This window comes from Lates calcarifer, linkage group LG17, assembly GCF_001640805.2.
Source record: "Lates calcarifer isolate ASB-BC8 linkage group LG17, TLL_Latcal_v3, whole genome shotgun sequence".
In the NCBI taxonomy this organism is placed as follows: Eukaryota; Metazoa; Chordata; class Actinopteri; family Centropomidae; genus Lates; species Lates calcarifer.
In genome coordinates, this window is record NC_066849.1 from 6,518,503 (window position 1) to 6,538,002 (window position 19,500).

Consider the following 19,500-nt stretch of genomic DNA (forward strand, 5'->3'; position numbering starts at 1 on the left):
CAGCCGTAGTGTTAATCTGACACATGTTGTGGACAGGTTTGAGGTTTAGAGCTTGTGGATTTCAGCCCTTTGATGCCAGGGATCCTTGAATAATGACCACAGTGTATGTTTTGTTTTCGATAAGAGACAGTACGAAAATTATTGGGGTCGGGAGGAGGTTTATTTCATTTTCTAAAAAGCAAGACCCTGCCCACGGCTGTTTGAAAATGATATATTATTAGAATTACAGACTATTCTAGCCATTCTTTATGTTTACATAAAGAGCTGCAGCTCTCACACCCACAGAATGAGTGAACTGAGCATTAGACCAGGTTAACCAAGATGATGCTGCAGCATGATATTTATGATACATCTTACCATGTCTGACTGTCCCTCAGGGTGTGTTGGGGTGTTTCTTCTAGAAAGCTGTCTTCTTCTAAAGCACTAAATATCCAAACAAAAGACACTGCTCTGCAACTTTTCTTTTTTTTTTTTTTCATTTAATCTTATTTATTCATTACAGTTTTTGGACAATAAATCTCACATGCAGGACTTCGAGATAACATATTACATACAATACATACATATTATTGAAGAACACCATAGTTCAAGGCATTGGCAACAGATTGAGATAGATTGAACCTCTGTGGTTATGCTCCTATTGTTTTAGGCTTATAACTGTAGATTTAAACTAATGTTTTCACTGCGGAGTCTTTAGTATGTAGGAACTTTCTGCAGGGTTATTGTCCAGTATCATATCAGCTGAAACAACGTCCCTGTAGATCATAGCTAGAAAACAGAACGATAGTTATAAATAGACTTACAGTAATATGATTAGCTCACCATAGAGTAAATCACAGACACTGTACATCCCGATGGGATTCACACCTTCAGGAATATACACTGTGTTTTTCCCCCCTGGGCGGTTACAGCGTTTCCATTCAGCTCCTCGTTCCTATAATGACTTCCGAAAGGCACGAGCTTACGTTACAGTAACGTGCTCGCATCGTGACAGGAGCTCATACTGTATGTTGGCGGTGCACTGTACTCTGCCGCCGCCGCCGCCGCCGCCTCTCGCCTTTCTCTCGCAGCCACACCCTCCCATCTCCATCTCGCACGCGTGCAGCTGTGCGGGGCTGACGGTCGGTGCGTGCGTCTCCCTGTCGGGCACCCGCAGCATCAGCAACACAAAAGGGTCGGAGCAGCCGGAGCTTGGTTTTACCTCAGCACTGAACGGGAGCAGGATTCGCGTTAAAACAAAAAGGTGCTGGGTGATTTTTTAAAAAAAATCTTTCCTATTGTTTATGTTCATGGTGTTTGTTTTCCATTTTCACGACGCTAATGACCTTGTCACTGTATTCCACCTCTCATTTCTCATTGACCCGCTCAGTTCTTCTGCTTCATCCTTCGCAGATGTGTGTGTGTGTGTGTGTGTGTGTGTGTGTGAAAGAGAGAGAGAGAGAGAGACAGAGCTGTAAATGGGCTGGGACTTGGAATTTGATCCGACTTGAAATGCGCAAACACCGATGTCAACAGGCCAAATTGTCATGAATCGTTCTTTTTCCTAATCCATAATAACGCTAATCAATTTCACCACGTTTGGCTTTCATCTATGGCAGCATGTCAGAAAAACAGAGGCCAGATTCTTTGTTCTCCGTGCGCCTTTTACTCTGCAATTAATAGACTGTAATCCCTGTGCGGCAGCATCCACTAATCTGCCGTTAACGGTTGCGTATTGATTGATTGCCTTCTTTAGGTCTGTGTTGATGTCATCTTTCACCACCGCCATCCGCGTCTTTCTCCCAACGATGCACGCGATACAGCTCTTTGAAATGTCATGATATTTATGTCAGCTGGAAAACCACGCACAGGCCACAGACTGTGGCGCGGGCCTACATGTGCAAAAAAAAGATTCAATTATTTCTTTATATTCCGAGCCTCATTCAAAGGCTTTTAAATCAATGCTGCAATACTGTCATCGTCAGTGGACTTCGGTGCTGAGACATGAGAGGCAGGGAGAATAGATGGCAGATTGCCAGAGATTAATTCACAGGCAGCTGGTGTTGGATCTGTGGTGCTGGTTTGAGTGAAACTGGTCTGGTTTTTGGTTGGCTGCTTCAGGGCCTGATTGACAAGTATGGGTTGTAGCATCATCTGGAAGCTATAAATAATAAATCGATTTTACTATTGGTTGACTGATGAGATATTAAGCCACAGAGCTGCTTGTGTGCTATCCAGGTCTGTGTTTTGCAGGAGAAACTGTAAAGACTACATCACTACCACTGATCTGAGTGTTTCATAAAGTGCTGCAATGTTTCAGTCTCACATCCAACCTGATGCTTTGGATTCTCAGATGCAGACATGCAGTAAACAATAACATGACTAACTTATTGTGTCATCGCCACCAAAATTGTGACTAATGAGCATTTTTCAGAGGCATCTGTGGAGTGCTTTTGTGATGCCAGACAGCATCCATTTTATTTGAATCATGTATCACCCTTTGACCTCAGATAATACTGCAACTATGGCTTTGAATTTAATCGCTGCGAGGCAGATAAAGAAAGTGTGACTCACTGTGTTCTTTGCTTTTAAATACCAATTGATTTGCAGTCTCATACCTGCACATTAAACACACACAGAGCTGGAAACACCCAGGTTGTTCAAAATAGAACACCTGTATTCAAAATTAACCTCGAGCTATTAACCTGCCACTGCTGTAGGTATAAAGATGTCAAAACCAGCGCATGGCAAAGATCTCTGTAAGTGAAGTTTTATTTTAAGCCCATCAATAGTACATACAGCATTGTCTATTTAATGTGTATTATACAGACATTTGCATTAGTATCAGCGCTGCCCTTATCTACAGCACAAAATTGTAATTACACCCCACTCAGTTTCTTATGTGGTGGTCTGTCCTAATTATTCTGTCCTGTGTGGTGCAAGTTATCGTCAGCTCTTCAGAAATGTGGCTCCCTGATGAGGTTGTACATGCTCATGTAACACATCTCCGTTCCTGATAATCTCTCTAATAATATGCCATACAGCATGCAGTCTGTTATTGATAGAATTGTACTGGCATGTGAGAGGCATTTACGTAACCTCCCACATAGACACATACATGATTTATACTGTAGGGACAATGTGAATATATTCTGGCTTTTATTTTATGTTCTCACGCCCATGAAAATTCAGAATGACTGGTTTACCACATGTCAAGTGCACTGACTGCTCCTCTCTCACTGAGAGTAGCTGAGGGTGGTTGATCCCGGCCTCTTTTCACATAAAGTGGAGTCATTAAGACTCTCTGCTCGTCCCGTGCCTGCATGTGAATACGTGTGGATGTGTGCGAGAGCATGTTTGTGCTGCTTTACTGGGGGGTTTTGTATTTCAGCACAGAGTCAGTCAGAGAGCAGTCTGTCTTTGAAGTGCTATGTTGCTGTAATATAGGCGGCATCCAGGTTGGTAAAGCCCCATCATTACCATATCTCTCTGAGACTGCAGTGTGATGCTGCCAAAACTGGAGGAGTGGGGGGTAGCTGGCCTTATTACACACTAACGCTATGCTTATAAACATGGCTATAATGATTCCAGATCAGATTAATATGACCATTAAATTTAGGATCTTATTCAGTCATTTGGGATTGAGGGTACCAGACTGATGGAACTAAGCTGCTGTAAAAAGTAACCGCTAAATAGTTTGACCAGTCAGAGATCAGCTCTGAGGGCTACGAGCTCCACAAAAACGGACATTTATGACCATAATGTTATAAAGCAGTTGTGGTGCGCCACATTAAAAGCCATTATAATCACACATGTGCATACATGGTTACTGTTAACCCACAATGAGAGCCTTTGTGTGCATCAGCCAGTTGAAATGATGAATGCCACTCTGTTCTCCTGCACTGGCTATCTGGCTGGGAAACAAAGTGTCACTTTGTGCCTCCTCAGCACAGCAGCACTAACAGACACAGGAGAACGCCCATCTCTCCTCGCTCGGCGCTCACACTTACCCTGATCCCTGCTGACACGCCCCCCTCCCCTCAACCTCTGCATGTGCTGCCGCTCCAGCACACATTCACATGATTTTATTTGAGCCCACATTGACATGAGATCTCAGTCCAAAGTACATGACTGTGCCTTAGAGGGGCAATCAAATTTTCATCAATATGAGAATATCAAGGGTTGTTTACTCTGCCATTCTCCTGTACGCACACACACACACACACACACACACACACACACACACACACACACACACACACACACACACATCCTAGTCCTCACTGCAACTGACACCTGACTCCAGGTAATGCCCTAGATCCACAGTGACAGCAGGCAGGTGGAACGGCCACACACTCATAGATACCCTTGCACACAGAGCACAACGGTAAGAAAACATTCTTATACAGAAAGTAGATAAAATGTTAGCATTACATCTTGAACATAGTTTGTAGGTTGACTCTTGCTATAGTTTGCATTTATTCTTTCAGTGTACGTACAGACTCTCTGTGTACATGCAGCTCATGTTGTACAAGGTGATTTAGTGAAGCACATCAGTAATGCTGTACATTTTGGTATATTCCATCTGAACATACATCATGTCCCACTGTTTGTGTTTGGGATGCTCAGGCAGGAGAAGAAGGCCTTTTTGTTGTTTGTCTACACACAAGCATTGTTAGTTAACAGTTGGCTAGTGTAGAAAATATAACCATTGTCATGTGATATGTGTTTGCGTGTCACTCTAAAATCCACTGTTTCTCCACAAGCACCCTGTGGACATCTAGTGTAGACAAATGCCAACAACACCTTACAGCATAATGTCTGAGAGAGAAAAAAACTGAACGTTATATAATTCACAGAGGTAGTGTTTATTGGTTATTGGACTGGTACTGTTCACCACTACTGGTGTTTAGCCACACTAGTACCATGGCTCTAGGACTGACAGTGTTTGTCAGTTAGTCAGATGACCCACCGCTTTGGTCTTCTGGATGGATTCCCATTAAATTTTGTACATAGTGTATATTCATGGTCCTCAGAGGATATAACCCATCTGACTTTGGTGATCCTCTCACTTTTCCTTTTGCGCCACCATGAGGCTGACATTTTACTTTGTCAGTGGTATTTTGTGCTCAGTGCTATTTAGCAAATGTCAGCATGCTAACACTTGTAACTAAGATGATGAACACAGTGAACATCACACCTGATCAGCATGAGCATGTTGACATTAGCGTTTAGCTCAAAGCATTGCTATGCTTAAAGCACTGTGTAGCTGTAGAGTCCTTTAGTTTTGATAATACACTCTGCCTCAGCTCTCAGTGAAGTTGACAAGTTAGATTTGGGTCAGACAGGTTGAACTGAACTGAGCTGAAGTGAAGTGGGACTCTGTTTTCACAGGCAACATGAGGATCGGTGCTATGGTTACCACGTGTTGGTGTTTTAAATGTGCTTTGCCCATTTGTCTGGTATTTTTATGCTCTATAAAACGTGTGTGGTATGAAGGTGAGAGGAGTTTCATGTAAATGAAGTAGAGAGTGGAAATGTTTGTCTTTGATGTTGTCCTGAAATAGATGTCTAAGGAGCTACACCGGGAAGTGAAATGCATGACAGAAATGTGCAGCAATTACATAACAATGCTGAATAATGTGAATAAACAGGCACTTTGCAATCAGTTTGTACATTCAGATTAACATCAAAGATAAATGTTAATTGTGACTTTAGCAAGAAAGCCAGTCTATGTATAGTAGTCTGTTCTGAACTGTGACTTAATGAATGATTCTTATGGGGAAATTTGATGTTACTGGCAGTTTTGGCAGCAGTATTGTGGCCAACTGAGCAGATAATGAATAATCACCACACACCTCTGATTTCATATTTGTAACAACCCGACCCGTTAGCTCGTAGTGTGAGCTAAATAACAAGTGCATTTGGATACTAGCTCATCGTCCTTATGCACATGACCCAGCACTTTGTGCAGCAGCTGTTAAAACAACCACATCAGGAGAACCAGAAGCAGTGTCTGTGCACGTGCAGGTGTGTGCCAAGTAAACTATTTCAGTCTGTTTGTAGTGATAAGGATTTGTTGTGTGAGTTCTATGTTTCATCTGTCTCCTCTGGCTCTGGCTGCTGCAAACACGTTGCCATGGAAACCAGAAGCAGCTCAAACTTCAGAGAATGGTAAAGAATGAGCTTGGGACAAAGAATTGGTGATAATGAGATGCTGCATAATTAGGATGGTAACAGTGAAATCAAAAATATGCTTTTAGCAACATGGATTCATTGGGGTTTGTCGTAGTCACCACATACATCCTGATATATCACGTCCTTCTGTTTGGAAGTGCTTCCTCATCTGCCCCTCTCCCATGTCACCCTGCATGCCACGATCATGTACCTCCATCATGTTCCTCACTCTGAGTGCACCTGATACTAACAGACCCTAACAACCCCAAACCTGCTCTTCTGTCTCTGTTCTGTATTTATTTCACCGTTTTTCTCCCCCAAAGCCACAGCGGAGGCGACAGCGTCGTTCATCTGGGTAAAACAAGCTTTGTGCAAAAGGGCAGATCGATGTTCCCTAAGGTTTTACTGCAGTGGTGCGCAGCCATCTCGAGCTGTGCAGCTGAAATAGGTAAACTGTTAACACGGCTCCACCACGTTCGTCTGTCTGCTTTGTCAGCAAGCTACTTGTGCTGTAAGGTTATGGGCTCTTAGCCGCTACAGCAACACTAAGCCATGCCATCAGGGCTCTGGTAGTTGTCTGGCCCCGCTCTCTGGTGCAGGGCTGTGTCACCATCAAATGATGTTGAGCTGCTGGGTCGTTTGAGAGCGCTGAGACGCAGCATCGTGTTATGCCACTGCCATACTATGATGCAGCTGTATCCTTGTCAAAGGCTGCTCTGCTTCTGTAGAGCACATGGCTGCTCCTCGTGCTTCTCTCATCCCATCTCTATCTGCTCCCCAAGTCTGTCTTCTGCCGCAATAGGACTACAAACACAGACACTCGCTCAACATTAGGACTGGCAGCCAAACAGCCAAACAATAAAAAAGAAAATCCACACTATCTCTCTTTACACCAGCAGACACAATCACATACAGTCTCCCTCCAAATCACACACACTCTGTCTATGTTCACACACCCCCTACTACCAAACATGCTTGTCCGCTCCTTGTTCTGTGCTGGCTGGAGTCAGACGGGACAAAGAGCCTTTTCTGGGGTGAGACATTTCTGAGAGAGTCTGTCCAGCTCTGTCACCCTCAGGAAGGAAGCCCACGGCATGCTGATCCCACTGGAGACAGCGGGCTTCTCTCCAGCTCTCTCAGTACTGTCTCTCACACTCTCTCTGGTTCTGTACTTGCCGGGCCCGGGTGCTTCTGGTTTGACACACGATACACATTTCCGCAGTAACATCAGAAAACCTCTGGCTCAGGCGACGTGCTGCAGGCAGGTGTGGGCTGGAGGATGCTGGGTTCAGGGTGCAGGAAGTAGTCTGTGGTTTGTTTGTTCCTGTTGGTTTATGAGATGTAAATAAGAGGTGGTTCATGTGATTTTGTGTGATTGTTTGTGCTGCCTCTTTAGAGAGGCTCCCTAATCATTACAGCACAGGGCTGTGTGTTAATAGTGAACTCAGCTGTTATACAAGCCTTTTTTAAACAGTGCTGTGTACAGTCTTTTTTTTTTTTTAGTTTCCATTTCTATAAAACCAAGTCAACACAGAGAGGCCTCAGAGGGCTCCTCTTGCTTTTAAAAACAGTTCAGGTGTTATTGTACTCCAGACAAACCAATCACCTCTCTTTTCCCTTTAGTTAAAAGCTCATACTTTCTCCTTTAAATCAGATAACAGCATCCCCGTGTTCACCTCCTTCTTCTCTCACCACAGCCAAGGTGTGCAGTGACCATGGCAACGGACGCCGTGGAAACTAAGCATGACATGCTTTTAGAGGTAACCGAATCCAAAGGCCCAGGTAAATAGGAAATAATGAGTGCTTTTAGCAACATCTTAAAGAGACAGTGTGTTAAAACAGATTCAGTGATCACATTGTGAGGATGAAACAACCTCAGTTTAATTCTGTTTTTACTGTCTCTTTAAGAACTGCATGGTGTGGTGACGGGTTTGACTTGACAGAAGAGATTTGCAGAAACTTTTACTTCTCCTTGTGGTGTGCTGTGTCCACATTTGTGATTTGTGGCTTCTTTGATCACCTGCTTCTTTAGCTTTTACTTGATCTCTTTAAGCAGTGTTAAGACAGAATCTGATAGGTATATTGGATTGTTCAGATCAGTAGTGTAAAGTAAAAAAAACAAAAAAAAAAAAAAAAACATTAATATAAACAACAATCCACATTTGGGTCCAGGAATTACAATAGACATTGTGCAGAAGATATTCCCAACGAATAGCTGGATATTTCTTGTGGAGAGTTAGATGTGAAGATTGATACCACTCACATATAGAATGATCAGCCACCAGTTACTGTTGTGGCTGATCAGTGTATGTTAGATAAATGTAAGACTATGGCCAGCAGCTGTTTAGCTTAGAAAGTCTGACATTTTGGGAAAAACACCTTTTCACTTCCTTATACCAAAAATTAGGTGAGAAAATTGATACCAGTGTCATGTCTGTGTGGTGAATATTATAGCCAGAAGCTATAGCTTAGCTTAGCATGTAGACTGGAAACAGAGGAAAAAGCTAACCTGGGTCTGCCCAGAGGTTACAATATCCACCTAGCTGCAGATTTATCAAATCAACTGTCATTTTACACTTTTTTTGTACAATTCAATTCAAATTCAAATCAACAAGTTATAACATGTTAATTATAATAATAATTATTTTTTAATTAATTATTATCAAAATTTGTCAGTTTTACGGAGCTGTTTCATCTTTAAGCTAAGATAACCAGCTGCTGGCTGTAGCTTCATATTGAATAGACAGATATGAGAGTGGTTATCAGTGTTTTCATTTAACTGTCACCCAGAAATTAAAAAAAAAAAAATGCATATATCCTTAAATGTCAAACTATTCCTTTAATGACACAGAAAATCCATGAATTTATGCTACAACACCCCGAATTTCTCAATTTATCTTAGATTCAAGTACTTCTTAGCCAGCCTCCTGCTGATTTCTGTGCTCCAAACTAATTACTGTGCCTTCAGCAGATGTGAAATATTCCCTGTTCACATGGTTAGAGTGAAAGACCAGCAGGGGTTTAGAGGACCTGGGTCAGAACACACTGCACTACAAGCACACAGGAGGCAAGAGTTAACCCTAGCATTAGGTTGGGTGGCTGCTCTGTGGCGTACCGCTGAGTCGTCTACGCTGCAGAAAAAAATGTCCTTTCTTGTTTCACGCATGAGTGTGTGAGCATGCCCATGGCGGTGCATTATGGGCTTTGTACCAGAGTAGAGGCACTGGACGGGCCCTGATACTGGGAGAGCATGCTGCAGGGAAACAGAACATCAGTGCTGCAGCATAATATCATCCGCTGCACTTAGAGTAAGCGGGTGTGGGTCTGACAGAGTACTGAGCATGTCATTAAGTTCATGTGTTCAAACACAAAGTATCTCTAGTATAGGATTAAAAAAAAGAAATTGTGATTGACTGGTGATGAGCTAAGCCATCGAGAAAGTCTTAGAAAGTACAGTCTCTCAAAGATGACAGATTTATGATTTTTTTTCAATATATCTCATATAAGAGTTAAATATATAAAATACTTGGACAAAGCAAAAAAACTGCCACAGAATGACTAAGTCACCTTTACTATGATCCCTGTACAACAACAGAGAAAAAAACACAGCAAAGCTTAATAACACCCAAAGTAGACGTTAGAATATTGTCCTTTCAGTGATTAATGGATGATCAACCCCTCAAATGTAAGAATATGCCCATTTTCAGCCCTTTCCTGTCTCATGATCATGAGTGTCCTCAGGTCATGGACTGTAGGATATACAACACAAGGAACTTGCACTGGGCTTTTAGTTATTCTTACAATATATTTTTTTTAAATTCAGCATTTTGGTAAATACACTTATTTTCTCTCTTGGCAAGAGTTACATAACAAGATTAATACACTCTCATGTCTCTACAGTAAATGTGAAACTACAATAAAGCTTAGCTTGGTATAAAGACTGGAAACAAGGAGACAGAAGTAGCCTTGGCTCAATTCAAAAGTAACAAAATCCATCAAACCTCTAATCTGTTCAAAAACCAAGGTGTATATATGTATGTATAATTATTTAACAGGGTTATTTACTGGCCTATCTCTTGGACTGAAATTCCTGCTGGTTTAGTGTGGCACATAAAACCTCAACTTTTTATGAATTAAACAAATATAATATGATGTGTTAATTAGTGAGCCTTAGCTATTTTTATCCATCGGTGAGAGCCAAGCTAGTTGTTTCCCCCTGTTTCTAGTCTTTATACTAAACCAAGCTAATTAGCTGCTAGCTACAGCTTCATATTTAGCATTTAGACTTGTGAGTGGTATCAATCCTTTCCTCTAACTCTTGGTAAGAAAGCGAACATACATATTTCCCAAAATGTCAAAATGGGCATGGGGTTGATTTTGCAGAAGATACAACTACATTTAAGCTGGAAAGACGAGGGGTTAGTAAATAGTTAAAATAAGTTGTGAAAAGTTTCCATCAAGAAAAAAACAAAAAACAAAACACTTCAGTACCCTATTAAACCATTCACAGAAAACTGAGTTTCTTCATTTCAGTGAAAAAATAAATCAAGTCTTCAGTCCAAATAGAGGAAGTGAAAGGACAGGGGAAGTTCCAACCCTGTCTAACTCATTATTCTAATTTCTGTGACTGTATCACAGTTATGGTTAAGACTGATACTGTAGCCTTGGTAAAGACAGTTAATAGCTATTGATTATTTGATGCGATGTACATGATTGTGAGTCATGAGAGACACATTCACTCTTAAAGCATTCCCTTTTAGTTAAACCTGGGCAGTGTCTGTTTTCCATATAGCAATTCACATTCTGTACTCAGACTGACAGTCAAAGACAGCAATATAACACATACCTCCCACATGCAGTATAATAATATCTTAGCCCATATATATATGTAATGTAAATATAAATACATATACACCAATTAAACTTGTCTTAACTTTCCCACACAAAAACAGATGCACACGACAGGGTCATGGAGCTAACCAGGGGAAATGAGTTTACTGTATCATTTCCCATGATGCCTCTGGTTTAGTGAAATCCCACACCAGTTGCTACTTATAGCTCTGAAAGGGATACCCACAGAGCCCTGAGAACGCCTGTCTACACAGTGGTGTAAAGTAGCTTTGTAGCTCCGTAACCTCACCCACTTAGTTTATCCAGAGGACCTCCACAAGTACTCAGGCACACAAATAGACACACAGACGAAAACAAAACACACAGACAGATTTATGTAAGAAGACAGAGCTGCTCTGAGGAAACACTCTTTATTACATTTTGAAATAAAGCAAAGAAAGATCTGTTTATATTTTCAGTTGACATCAGGTCAACGAATCTCATCTTTGGGATCTTGAAATGAGAACTGAGCGATATTTTTCTTTTTACACATGGGAAAGTTTAGCTTATGTGTAAGAGTTTATGATTTCCAGGCATGAGCGATGACGGGAGAATAAAGATATGAACCAAAAGTCCAAAGTTACTTTCTTAACTGTGGTTCTTGACTTCCTCATGAAGCAGCACTGATATTCCCAGCACTAACAGAGTTTATTACATCTATTTTGTTTTATTGCATCAGTCAGCTGTCAACACATTTTTATTTTTAACCTTTATCTTTATCGGTTAAAACAATTGCCTCACTGACTGATGGATTAGGAAATGTTCCAGAGTCATTAGCTGTGATATGTGTCATTAAGAAGCAATGAGTGTTGTTAGCTAATAAAGTGTTGCTCAAATATTGCAGTTAAAATGTGATAAGAGTCACACATTTGATATTAACTCTTACAGCCCTGTGGATAGCCAGGATGTCTTTGTGGGATTTCAATGCTTTCCTTTCTCCCTGGACAAATCATAGACTTGCGTTTGCTTGTTTTCAGTCAGTAATTTAAGGAATTGGTCACTATTTTGCTAAAACAACAATGGCTATGGGTGCTCTGTTGTTTATCTTCTCCACTCCTTGTAAATACGAGTAAGTATGAACCAAAGAGCCAAGGTTTTCTCCTCATTCCATCTGCTATTTTGATTTATTTTCCTTTGATTCAATCAATTGCATTTCATTATCTACACACATACACACACACACACACACACACACACAAAAACATGCCCATAGGCACCATCCTGCTCGTTATCTAGCCCAAGGGTGAGATATAAAGATTGATGGTCTGATTGCACGTAGCTCTGGTTATCATCAATTTTTTTCCTTCTATCAGAGCGAAGACGACAGGGCAAATTCCAGCCCTTTAGACGACTGTTTGGGAAGAAGAAGAAGCGGGAGGCTAAGGGGGGCTTTGATGGAGCAGAGCTAAAGGCGAGTTTTTCTTCGGGGGAAGTGTGCAATGGAGTTGTATCTGATGATGAGGAATCCAATCAAAATCTGAGGTTAGTACATGTATCCAGTTTTATCCGAGTAATAAATGAGGAAACTGAGCTTTTACTTTTGTGATTTTTATTGCTGCTGATTAAAGCTGCAACCACAGGCTCTGTCAATCATTTATGTCTTGCCACCTTCATTCAGACAGTGTGGGTATGTAGATTTCTTATCAGATGTTTTTCATTTTCCAAAAAATGAAAGTGTTAAAACAGATTCTCATAATCACTGCAAGTTGTGGTCACACAGTCTGTAGAAAAAAGGGTGAGGCTCTACTAAAGATCCAGCTTATAAAAGGCTCAACATGATTTGAGCCTTTAATTGATGTGCAGAGACTGCTGGTGTGTAAAGAGGTCATTCATTTCTTTGTGCAAAATGATTGCGTAGAGCAATGCAGCAGCCCGCTTATGATAAATGAATGAATGACTGACAGCAATGACACACTGCAACTCTGAAGACACTCTCATTCTCCTGCAGGGAGTTGAATCCCATTGGATCTCGAGCTCTCTCACACGACAGCATCTTTATCCCAGAGGAGCCGGCGACAGAGCCCAGTCTGGATCACAGCATGTCCCAGGAAAACGTATCGGATAAAGTTCGGAATCTGCAGGTGAGCCACGTAGAGAATGACAGTTACTCATCAGTTATCCTTCCATGTATGTTTCTAATTTTTACTCTTCTATCTTTACTGTTGATGACACAGAGGCAGATAGCACAAGGTATAAAGTTTGGCCAGAGACCACCTTCACTGAGGAAGAGTGAGGGAGATGAGGGAAGTTCAGATGAGGAAGAGGTTCCTAGGAGCCCTCTAAGGGTGTTGGCCCAGGTTGAAGCCGAACCACCAAAAACAGAGCCAAAGGTAACAGCTTATCAAGTCATTCAGACAGTTTGCCTCCATTTTTAAAGTGGATCTCCACAGACCAAAGTAGAGTCTGTACTACTGCGTATGTGAAGCTTTTTGTGGCTCCTGATGGAGCTGCATGAAGACTGGTGGAAAACCTGCCTCAGGTGGTGTCACTGTGGGGTTAGAAAGAAGTGAACTTACCAGACCTCCATACCTGCTTCTCATCAAAGGTTAAAGGTGCTATCTGTACGTTACATAGCCAGCATTAGCATTAACAGCTGTTTACTTACCTCTTTTTTTTTTTTAAGTTTGACAATGTTATATGCATGCAATGTTAAATCAGTGGTGTACCTATTCAAGGTGTTAAAACAGATCAGATTTGTCTCAGTTTTAAATACATATTCTGTTGTTTTGACAAAAGCAGATCCAAGGGGCCCACACACACAGCACACCAGTGAAATCCCCGAGATCCAAACGAGTTCTTCCACCCACTGGTACGATTGAGTCCATCAACCTGGATGCCGTCCCACAGTCTGTTCCTCGCTTGGATAACACCGCTGCCAAGCATAAACTGTCCGTCAAACCAAAAAACCAGAGAGTTTCCCGCAAGCACCGACGGTTCACACAGGTGAGCCAGACCTATAGTGAAGATATAAGTTGCAAAAAGTGGGTCTTAACATGTTGTTGATCCCACCCTTATTGAGGTGAGGAAATTAATCATATTTCCACATTCCCAGGACCTCCAAGAGGTATCCATCCCTGGTGTGGTGCAAGAGGACCTTGAGGCAGCAGGGGTCTCCAGTGCTGACCAGCGCAGGGCATCTGTTGAGTCTCTAGAAAGCTTCAAGAAACAGAGGCTCCATGAGGAGGAAAGACAGGAGACAAGGAGGAGGAGAGAGCTGGAAGAGCAGAGGCTCAGGCAGGAGGAAGAAGAGAGGAGGAAGAGGGCAGAGGAGATTAGGCTGCGTGAACTAGAGGAGGAAAAGGAGAGGTGTCGTAAACAGCAGGAGGAGGAAGAGAGAAGGCTCCGAGAGGAAGCAGAGAGAAGGAGGAGGGAGGAGGAGGAGAGGCAGATTAGAGAAGAGGAAGAAAGGAGGCGGCGAGAGGAGGAAGAGAGGATGCGGAGGGAGGAAGAGGAAAGGAGGATGCGAGCGGAGGAAGAGCGCCGACAGCGGGAGGAGGAGGAGGAGGAGAGGAGACGACTGGAGGAGCAGAGGAGGAAAGAGGCAGAGGAAAGGAAGCGGCAAGAGGAGGAGGAAAAGAGGAAGCGAGAAGAGGAGGAAGAGGCAAGAAGGCAGCAGGAGCTTGAGGCTGAGAGGAAGAGGAAGCTGAGGGAGGAAGAGGAGCAAAGAAAGAAGGAGGAGGAAGCGGAGAGGTTGAGGTTGCAGGAGATGGAGGAAAAGAAAAAAATGGAAGCAGACGAGCAGAGGAAGGCTGAGGAGCTGCGCTGGAAGGAGATGGAGGAGAGACAGAGGCCTTTCTCTTTTAAGGTTTCCTCTGGAGAAAAGCAGATTTTGTTCCAGAAGGTCAACCTCACGCCTGTTACACCGGCCTCCAGCCACCAGAGTGGTGCTACAGCTGAAAGAGAGGGAGCTAAGGCTTCTTCCTCTGAAGGACCAGATTCTCCAAACCTGCCAGCATCTCCATATGTCCCCCATACAGCCATCCTAGTGACAGGCGCCCAGCTTTGTGGGACAGCCGTCAATTTAGACCAGATCAAAGACACCGCCTGTAAGTCTCTGCTGGGTCTGGGAGAGGATAGAAAGGCCCAGGGAACACCACCGGCCAAGAGCAAGACTTCACCGGACCGCAAGTCTGGCAAAACCAAATCACTCAATGAGTCAGCGCTCTCTACAGACCAGTCCAGTGCAGCCGTCCTGGCAGAGTGGGCGAGTATCAGATCAAAGATATTCAAGGGGGTAGAAGAGGGGAAGTATGACGAGAACCCGGAGGCGATGAAGAACCAGCCTCAACCCAGCAGTGAAGACCAACCTGCGTTCTCCCACACAAACCTCAGAAAGACCATGTCTGCCAGCGCCAAGTTCTCCATCACCCCTGCAAAGAAGAAGTTTGGAGATTCAAACAGGAACTCTGAGGTATTTGGTGTGGACGACAAGGAAGCGGGAGAGGAAGCTACTCGATCTGACAGCCCCACTGTTGCCTCACCAGCCCCAACCAGTAAACCTCAAAACAGGACAAGTAAAACTGTTCGCATCGTAGAAAGAGGGTCAGAGGAATGTATGTTTGCAAAAGACCTCCCCTCTTTCTTGGTACCAAGCCCCGGAGCCAAACCTGATGGGGCAGAGCTGAAGAGCAGGGCTCAGAGTGAGCCGGGGGCATCTGAAAGTAGAGATGAGGGGGAGGAGCGGGGCCAGGACAGTGAGGAGAAGCCTTCACCCTTTGGCATAAAACTGAGGAGAACCAACTACTCCCTGCGTTTTCACAGTGAACAGTCCACTGAGAAAAGGAAGAAACGCTACAGTGCTGGGGACAGCTTTGATGGCGTTCCGTCACCTCTCACCCCCATTGAGCCAGACTCTGATGCTTCCTCTGTCTTTTCTGACAAATCAAGTCCTGCATCTCCCCAGAGAGAAGGCGCGGTCTGCAAGTACTTACACGCAGCTGCCTCCCCTGCTGTCCCTCGGGCTAAACCAGGAAAGTCTACCAGCCCAACCCCGCACAGCGAAGGTGAGAAAGTGCTTTCAAAGCCACCACTCTACCGAAGACCAACCACGTCACCCAAACCTACTGGAGCAGTCCCAACACCTCCCCCATCACCACTACCTAAAGTGGTCCACGGGCCTCCCAGTGATGCCACGATCCAGAGAACAAGGGGCGCAGATTCATCTAGCCAGGAGCAGACGAGCAGGAGCGAGGAACCTTCTGCTGTGGCCCACTTGCACCGGAGCAGCCAAGGCCAGGTCCAAGGGGAAGAGGAGCCGAAGGAGAAGAGATCATTCTTCCCCTCTATCAACATTCCCTGGAGAGAGAAGGTGGACAGAAAGACGGAGCTCATCAGGAGAGGTCAGTGTCAGTTAATCCAAGGACCTTGCTATTAGTTATAATTGCATTGAAAATCTCAAGTAAGGTATCTCTTGATGCCCAGCATCAACAGGAGGAATGATTGTAACAACCAAAAACGTTTGCTTCTTTTTAAAATGAAAAATGTGATTTTGTGGAAAAACAGGCTTTCTCAAAGTAAGGTACTGACACAGTTCTCAACTGGAACTGGAGTCGAAATATTTTAAACATTATCTTGTCATAGTAATATGCAAATAATTGTGTGTTCCTCTGCAGAAAAACCATCCCTACAGAGCAGGCACTCACTGGACAGTGCAAGGGTCCAGGAGAAGGAGGCTGGGCCCTTGTGGATCACGTTGGCTCTGCAGAAGCAGAAGGGCTTCAGGGAGCAGCAGCAGAACCGAGAGGAGCGTCGTAGCCAAAGAGAGGCCAAACTGGCTGAGAAACAAGCTAGAGAGAGAGACAGTGTATGTGTCCCAGACTGCCTCTTTACCCATTTTCTCTGATCACACATAATCTCCTTAATACAGTTTCCTTCCTCTGAAAGTATCAAAAACCTCTTTTGCAGGCTACGATGTTGAGCCCCACAGAGAGCAAAGGCAGTGGGAGCACTAGTCCTTCCTCTAAACCTCAGACACCAGAGGAGCCCAAGAGACCAGACAGCCTCCTGGGACGGTTTGAGCGCAGAGAACACCTGAAAAAAGCCAACACTTTACCCAGCTCTGTCACTGGTAAGAATGTGCTATAGTGAAGCCAATATAATATTGGTAATCAGTCTTTGATAATCGATCAGTCATTCATCAAGCTAAAATCTTTAATATTGCTGGTTCTGAAATGTGAGGATGAGTTGCTTTTCTTTGTCCTCTTGTAATTTGAGGACACATTTGTTCTGGATCATTGGTCACACAAAACAAACCTGTGTCCTAGGAAATCATGATGGACATTTTTTTTTTCTCATTTGGATTAAATACAGCTATGGAATACATATTCAGATCCCTTTAGTCAAGTGAAAGTAGTAGTGTCGAAAGAATCAATAGTAAAATTAATGCAGATTTTCCTCTTTTAGAGTAATACATCATATTATACAACATGTTATACAGTACATTTTATATTTGGCATAGGTCAATCCTGCAGGGCAGACAGGGGCAAATGACACTACTGGAACTTGATTGGACTCCTCACATACCACCCTAAAATTTCTGGCCACCCTACAGACTGGCTGTTTGGCCTAAAAACTGTTGTCACTGTATTGTCTTTGAGTGGATATACAGCATCAAAGCTTAGATAAAAATGCAATTAAAATGTATGCTATATGTATGTAAACAAAAAGATGTTACCACCTCACCACCTACTGTTGAGGAGTTGAGGATCTATATATATATACATATATATATATATATATATATATATATATATATAGTGTAAATCAGTTATTACATTTTGTCTAAAGAAGCAGTACAGTTTAACAAAGAAATTTGTAATATATGTCTGTGATTTGACGTTTTAGTTGAGATCGCAGACTCTACACCATCGCCACCTGCTGTCAAGGACGTGTCAAAACGCTTCCCCTCCAGTGACTCTCCACAGGTGTCCACAGAGCCGGCCTGGCTGGCACTGGCGAAGCGAAAGGCCAAAGCCTGGAGCGACTGTCCTCAAATCATCAAATAACACCCTGTCCCAGCCTCACACTTGGCTCTGGCCTGCATCGAGGCTGCACACTGCCCACGGACTCTGAAGCACCTCGAGAGTCAGCACCCCCCCCCCCAAAAAAAACTCCAGATCCCATCTCTCACCATGAAAACCTTCCTGACTGTGAAACAAGTAAAGCCCTCCATCACCTCGTAACCACACACACTGGCTGGTACTATTATCATGTTAAAGTGCGCTTCACATTCAAATAATCCAATACAATTGCACAGATATATGTAAACAATTGTTACAAGCATGCACATACTGTATACAAACACAGAGTATATGCCCCTCAGCAGCCAATCACAACCATGGCTGGCCATTGCAATAGCCAACCCCAATTTTCTTTTTTCATTTTGTAGGCAACTGTGTCACCATGGTTGTAAGTAAATCACTTGCTCAACACAATATAACACTTAACACTCCTATACTAGAGAGGTGAAGCTCTGACATATGACAGTGTTTAATCAACAGAGGGTAACTGTCTGAATCGTGTTTTAAGGGCTACCAGAAATAACAATAACTTGACATGACCCCATTGAATCTGCTTTTAGACAGCTAATGGAAGTGTTACAGGCACTTGTTGGGAATATTCATGTAAAGCAGCGGATATATCTATGTTGAAATGATACTGTATCTCTTCTCTGAGCCTTGTTTGTCATGTACAAAGGAAGCCTTTTGTTCTTTTTTTTAACTCATACTGGGAACCTTAGCGTAACAATTTTCACTGTGTCCGTGATAACTGTGATAGCTGTCAAAGAAGCTATTGTACAATTTTTGCCATTATAAAGTTAACAGAATCTGTCATAATCACACGGTGGGTGCACCTAAACACAGCACTGAAGACCACAAGTGTTACTGGGCATTTACAGTGAGCTGCACATTATCCTCACAGGCTGTGTGATGATGAAATTTGGATTTGTTTGCTTTGCTAATGGAGACAGACAGAACACCTGCTTGCTGTAACATACAATTCTTGTAGCTGTCCCTCCTGTAACACACTTGTGTTTGTAGGCTTACGCCATCACTTCCTCGTAAATGTGATATGATCTTACATGATGTATGAAAAAAAAGCCCCTCAAGCATTCTCATTTCCTGCCACTCACTTAATGATCTGTATGTATGTAAGTATGTACTGTATGTAAGTCAGAGGCATTACCAGAGCTTCGGTCAGAGAAAGGCCCCTGGGGCAGAGTCACTTTGTCATTTTGTTTCTAACTTTGGTCGTGCACAATAGTGTAGTGTACGCAGTGTTATATGTAACAAAAAAAATGTTTGGTATTATTTGCACTTTTTTGTCCCACTTAGAGATATTCATGAGAAAATTCTTAAAGAGACACAAAATGTTATGAATAATGTAAATTAAATACTGATGTCTGAACTGCAGGATTGTTGACTCATTATTTCCCTGTTTTAGATCTTAAACTCT

The 19,500-nt window shown here is 43.0% G+C and overlaps 1 protein-coding gene across 2 annotated transcripts; it reads left to right on the forward strand.

The window, feature by feature from the left end:
• Positions 1-488: 488 nt before the first annotated feature.
• cracd (capping protein inhibiting regulator of actin dynamics) lies at positions 489-19,452 on the forward strand. 2 transcript variants are annotated; one of them, XM_051077463.1, is made up of 9 exons: positions 489-1,243; positions 12,360-12,528; positions 12,995-13,127; positions 13,221-13,376; positions 13,783-13,989; positions 14,099-16,385; positions 16,659-16,849; positions 16,951-17,113; positions 17,890-19,452. In XM_051077463.1, exons 3-9 carry the CDS (start codon positions 13,086-13,088, stop codon positions 18,048-18,050), a joined length of 3,207 nt encoding a protein of 1,068 aa, XP_050933420.1. In that variant the 5' UTR covers positions 489-1,243; positions 12,360-12,528; positions 12,995-13,085; the 3' UTR covers positions 18,051-19,452. The 2 variants fall into 2 exon arrangements, with proteins under 2 accessions (XP_050933420.1, XP_050933421.1); XM_051077464.1 differs by having other exon boundaries at positions 13,786-13,989.
• The last annotated feature ends 48 nt before the right edge of the window (positions 19,453-19,500 follow it).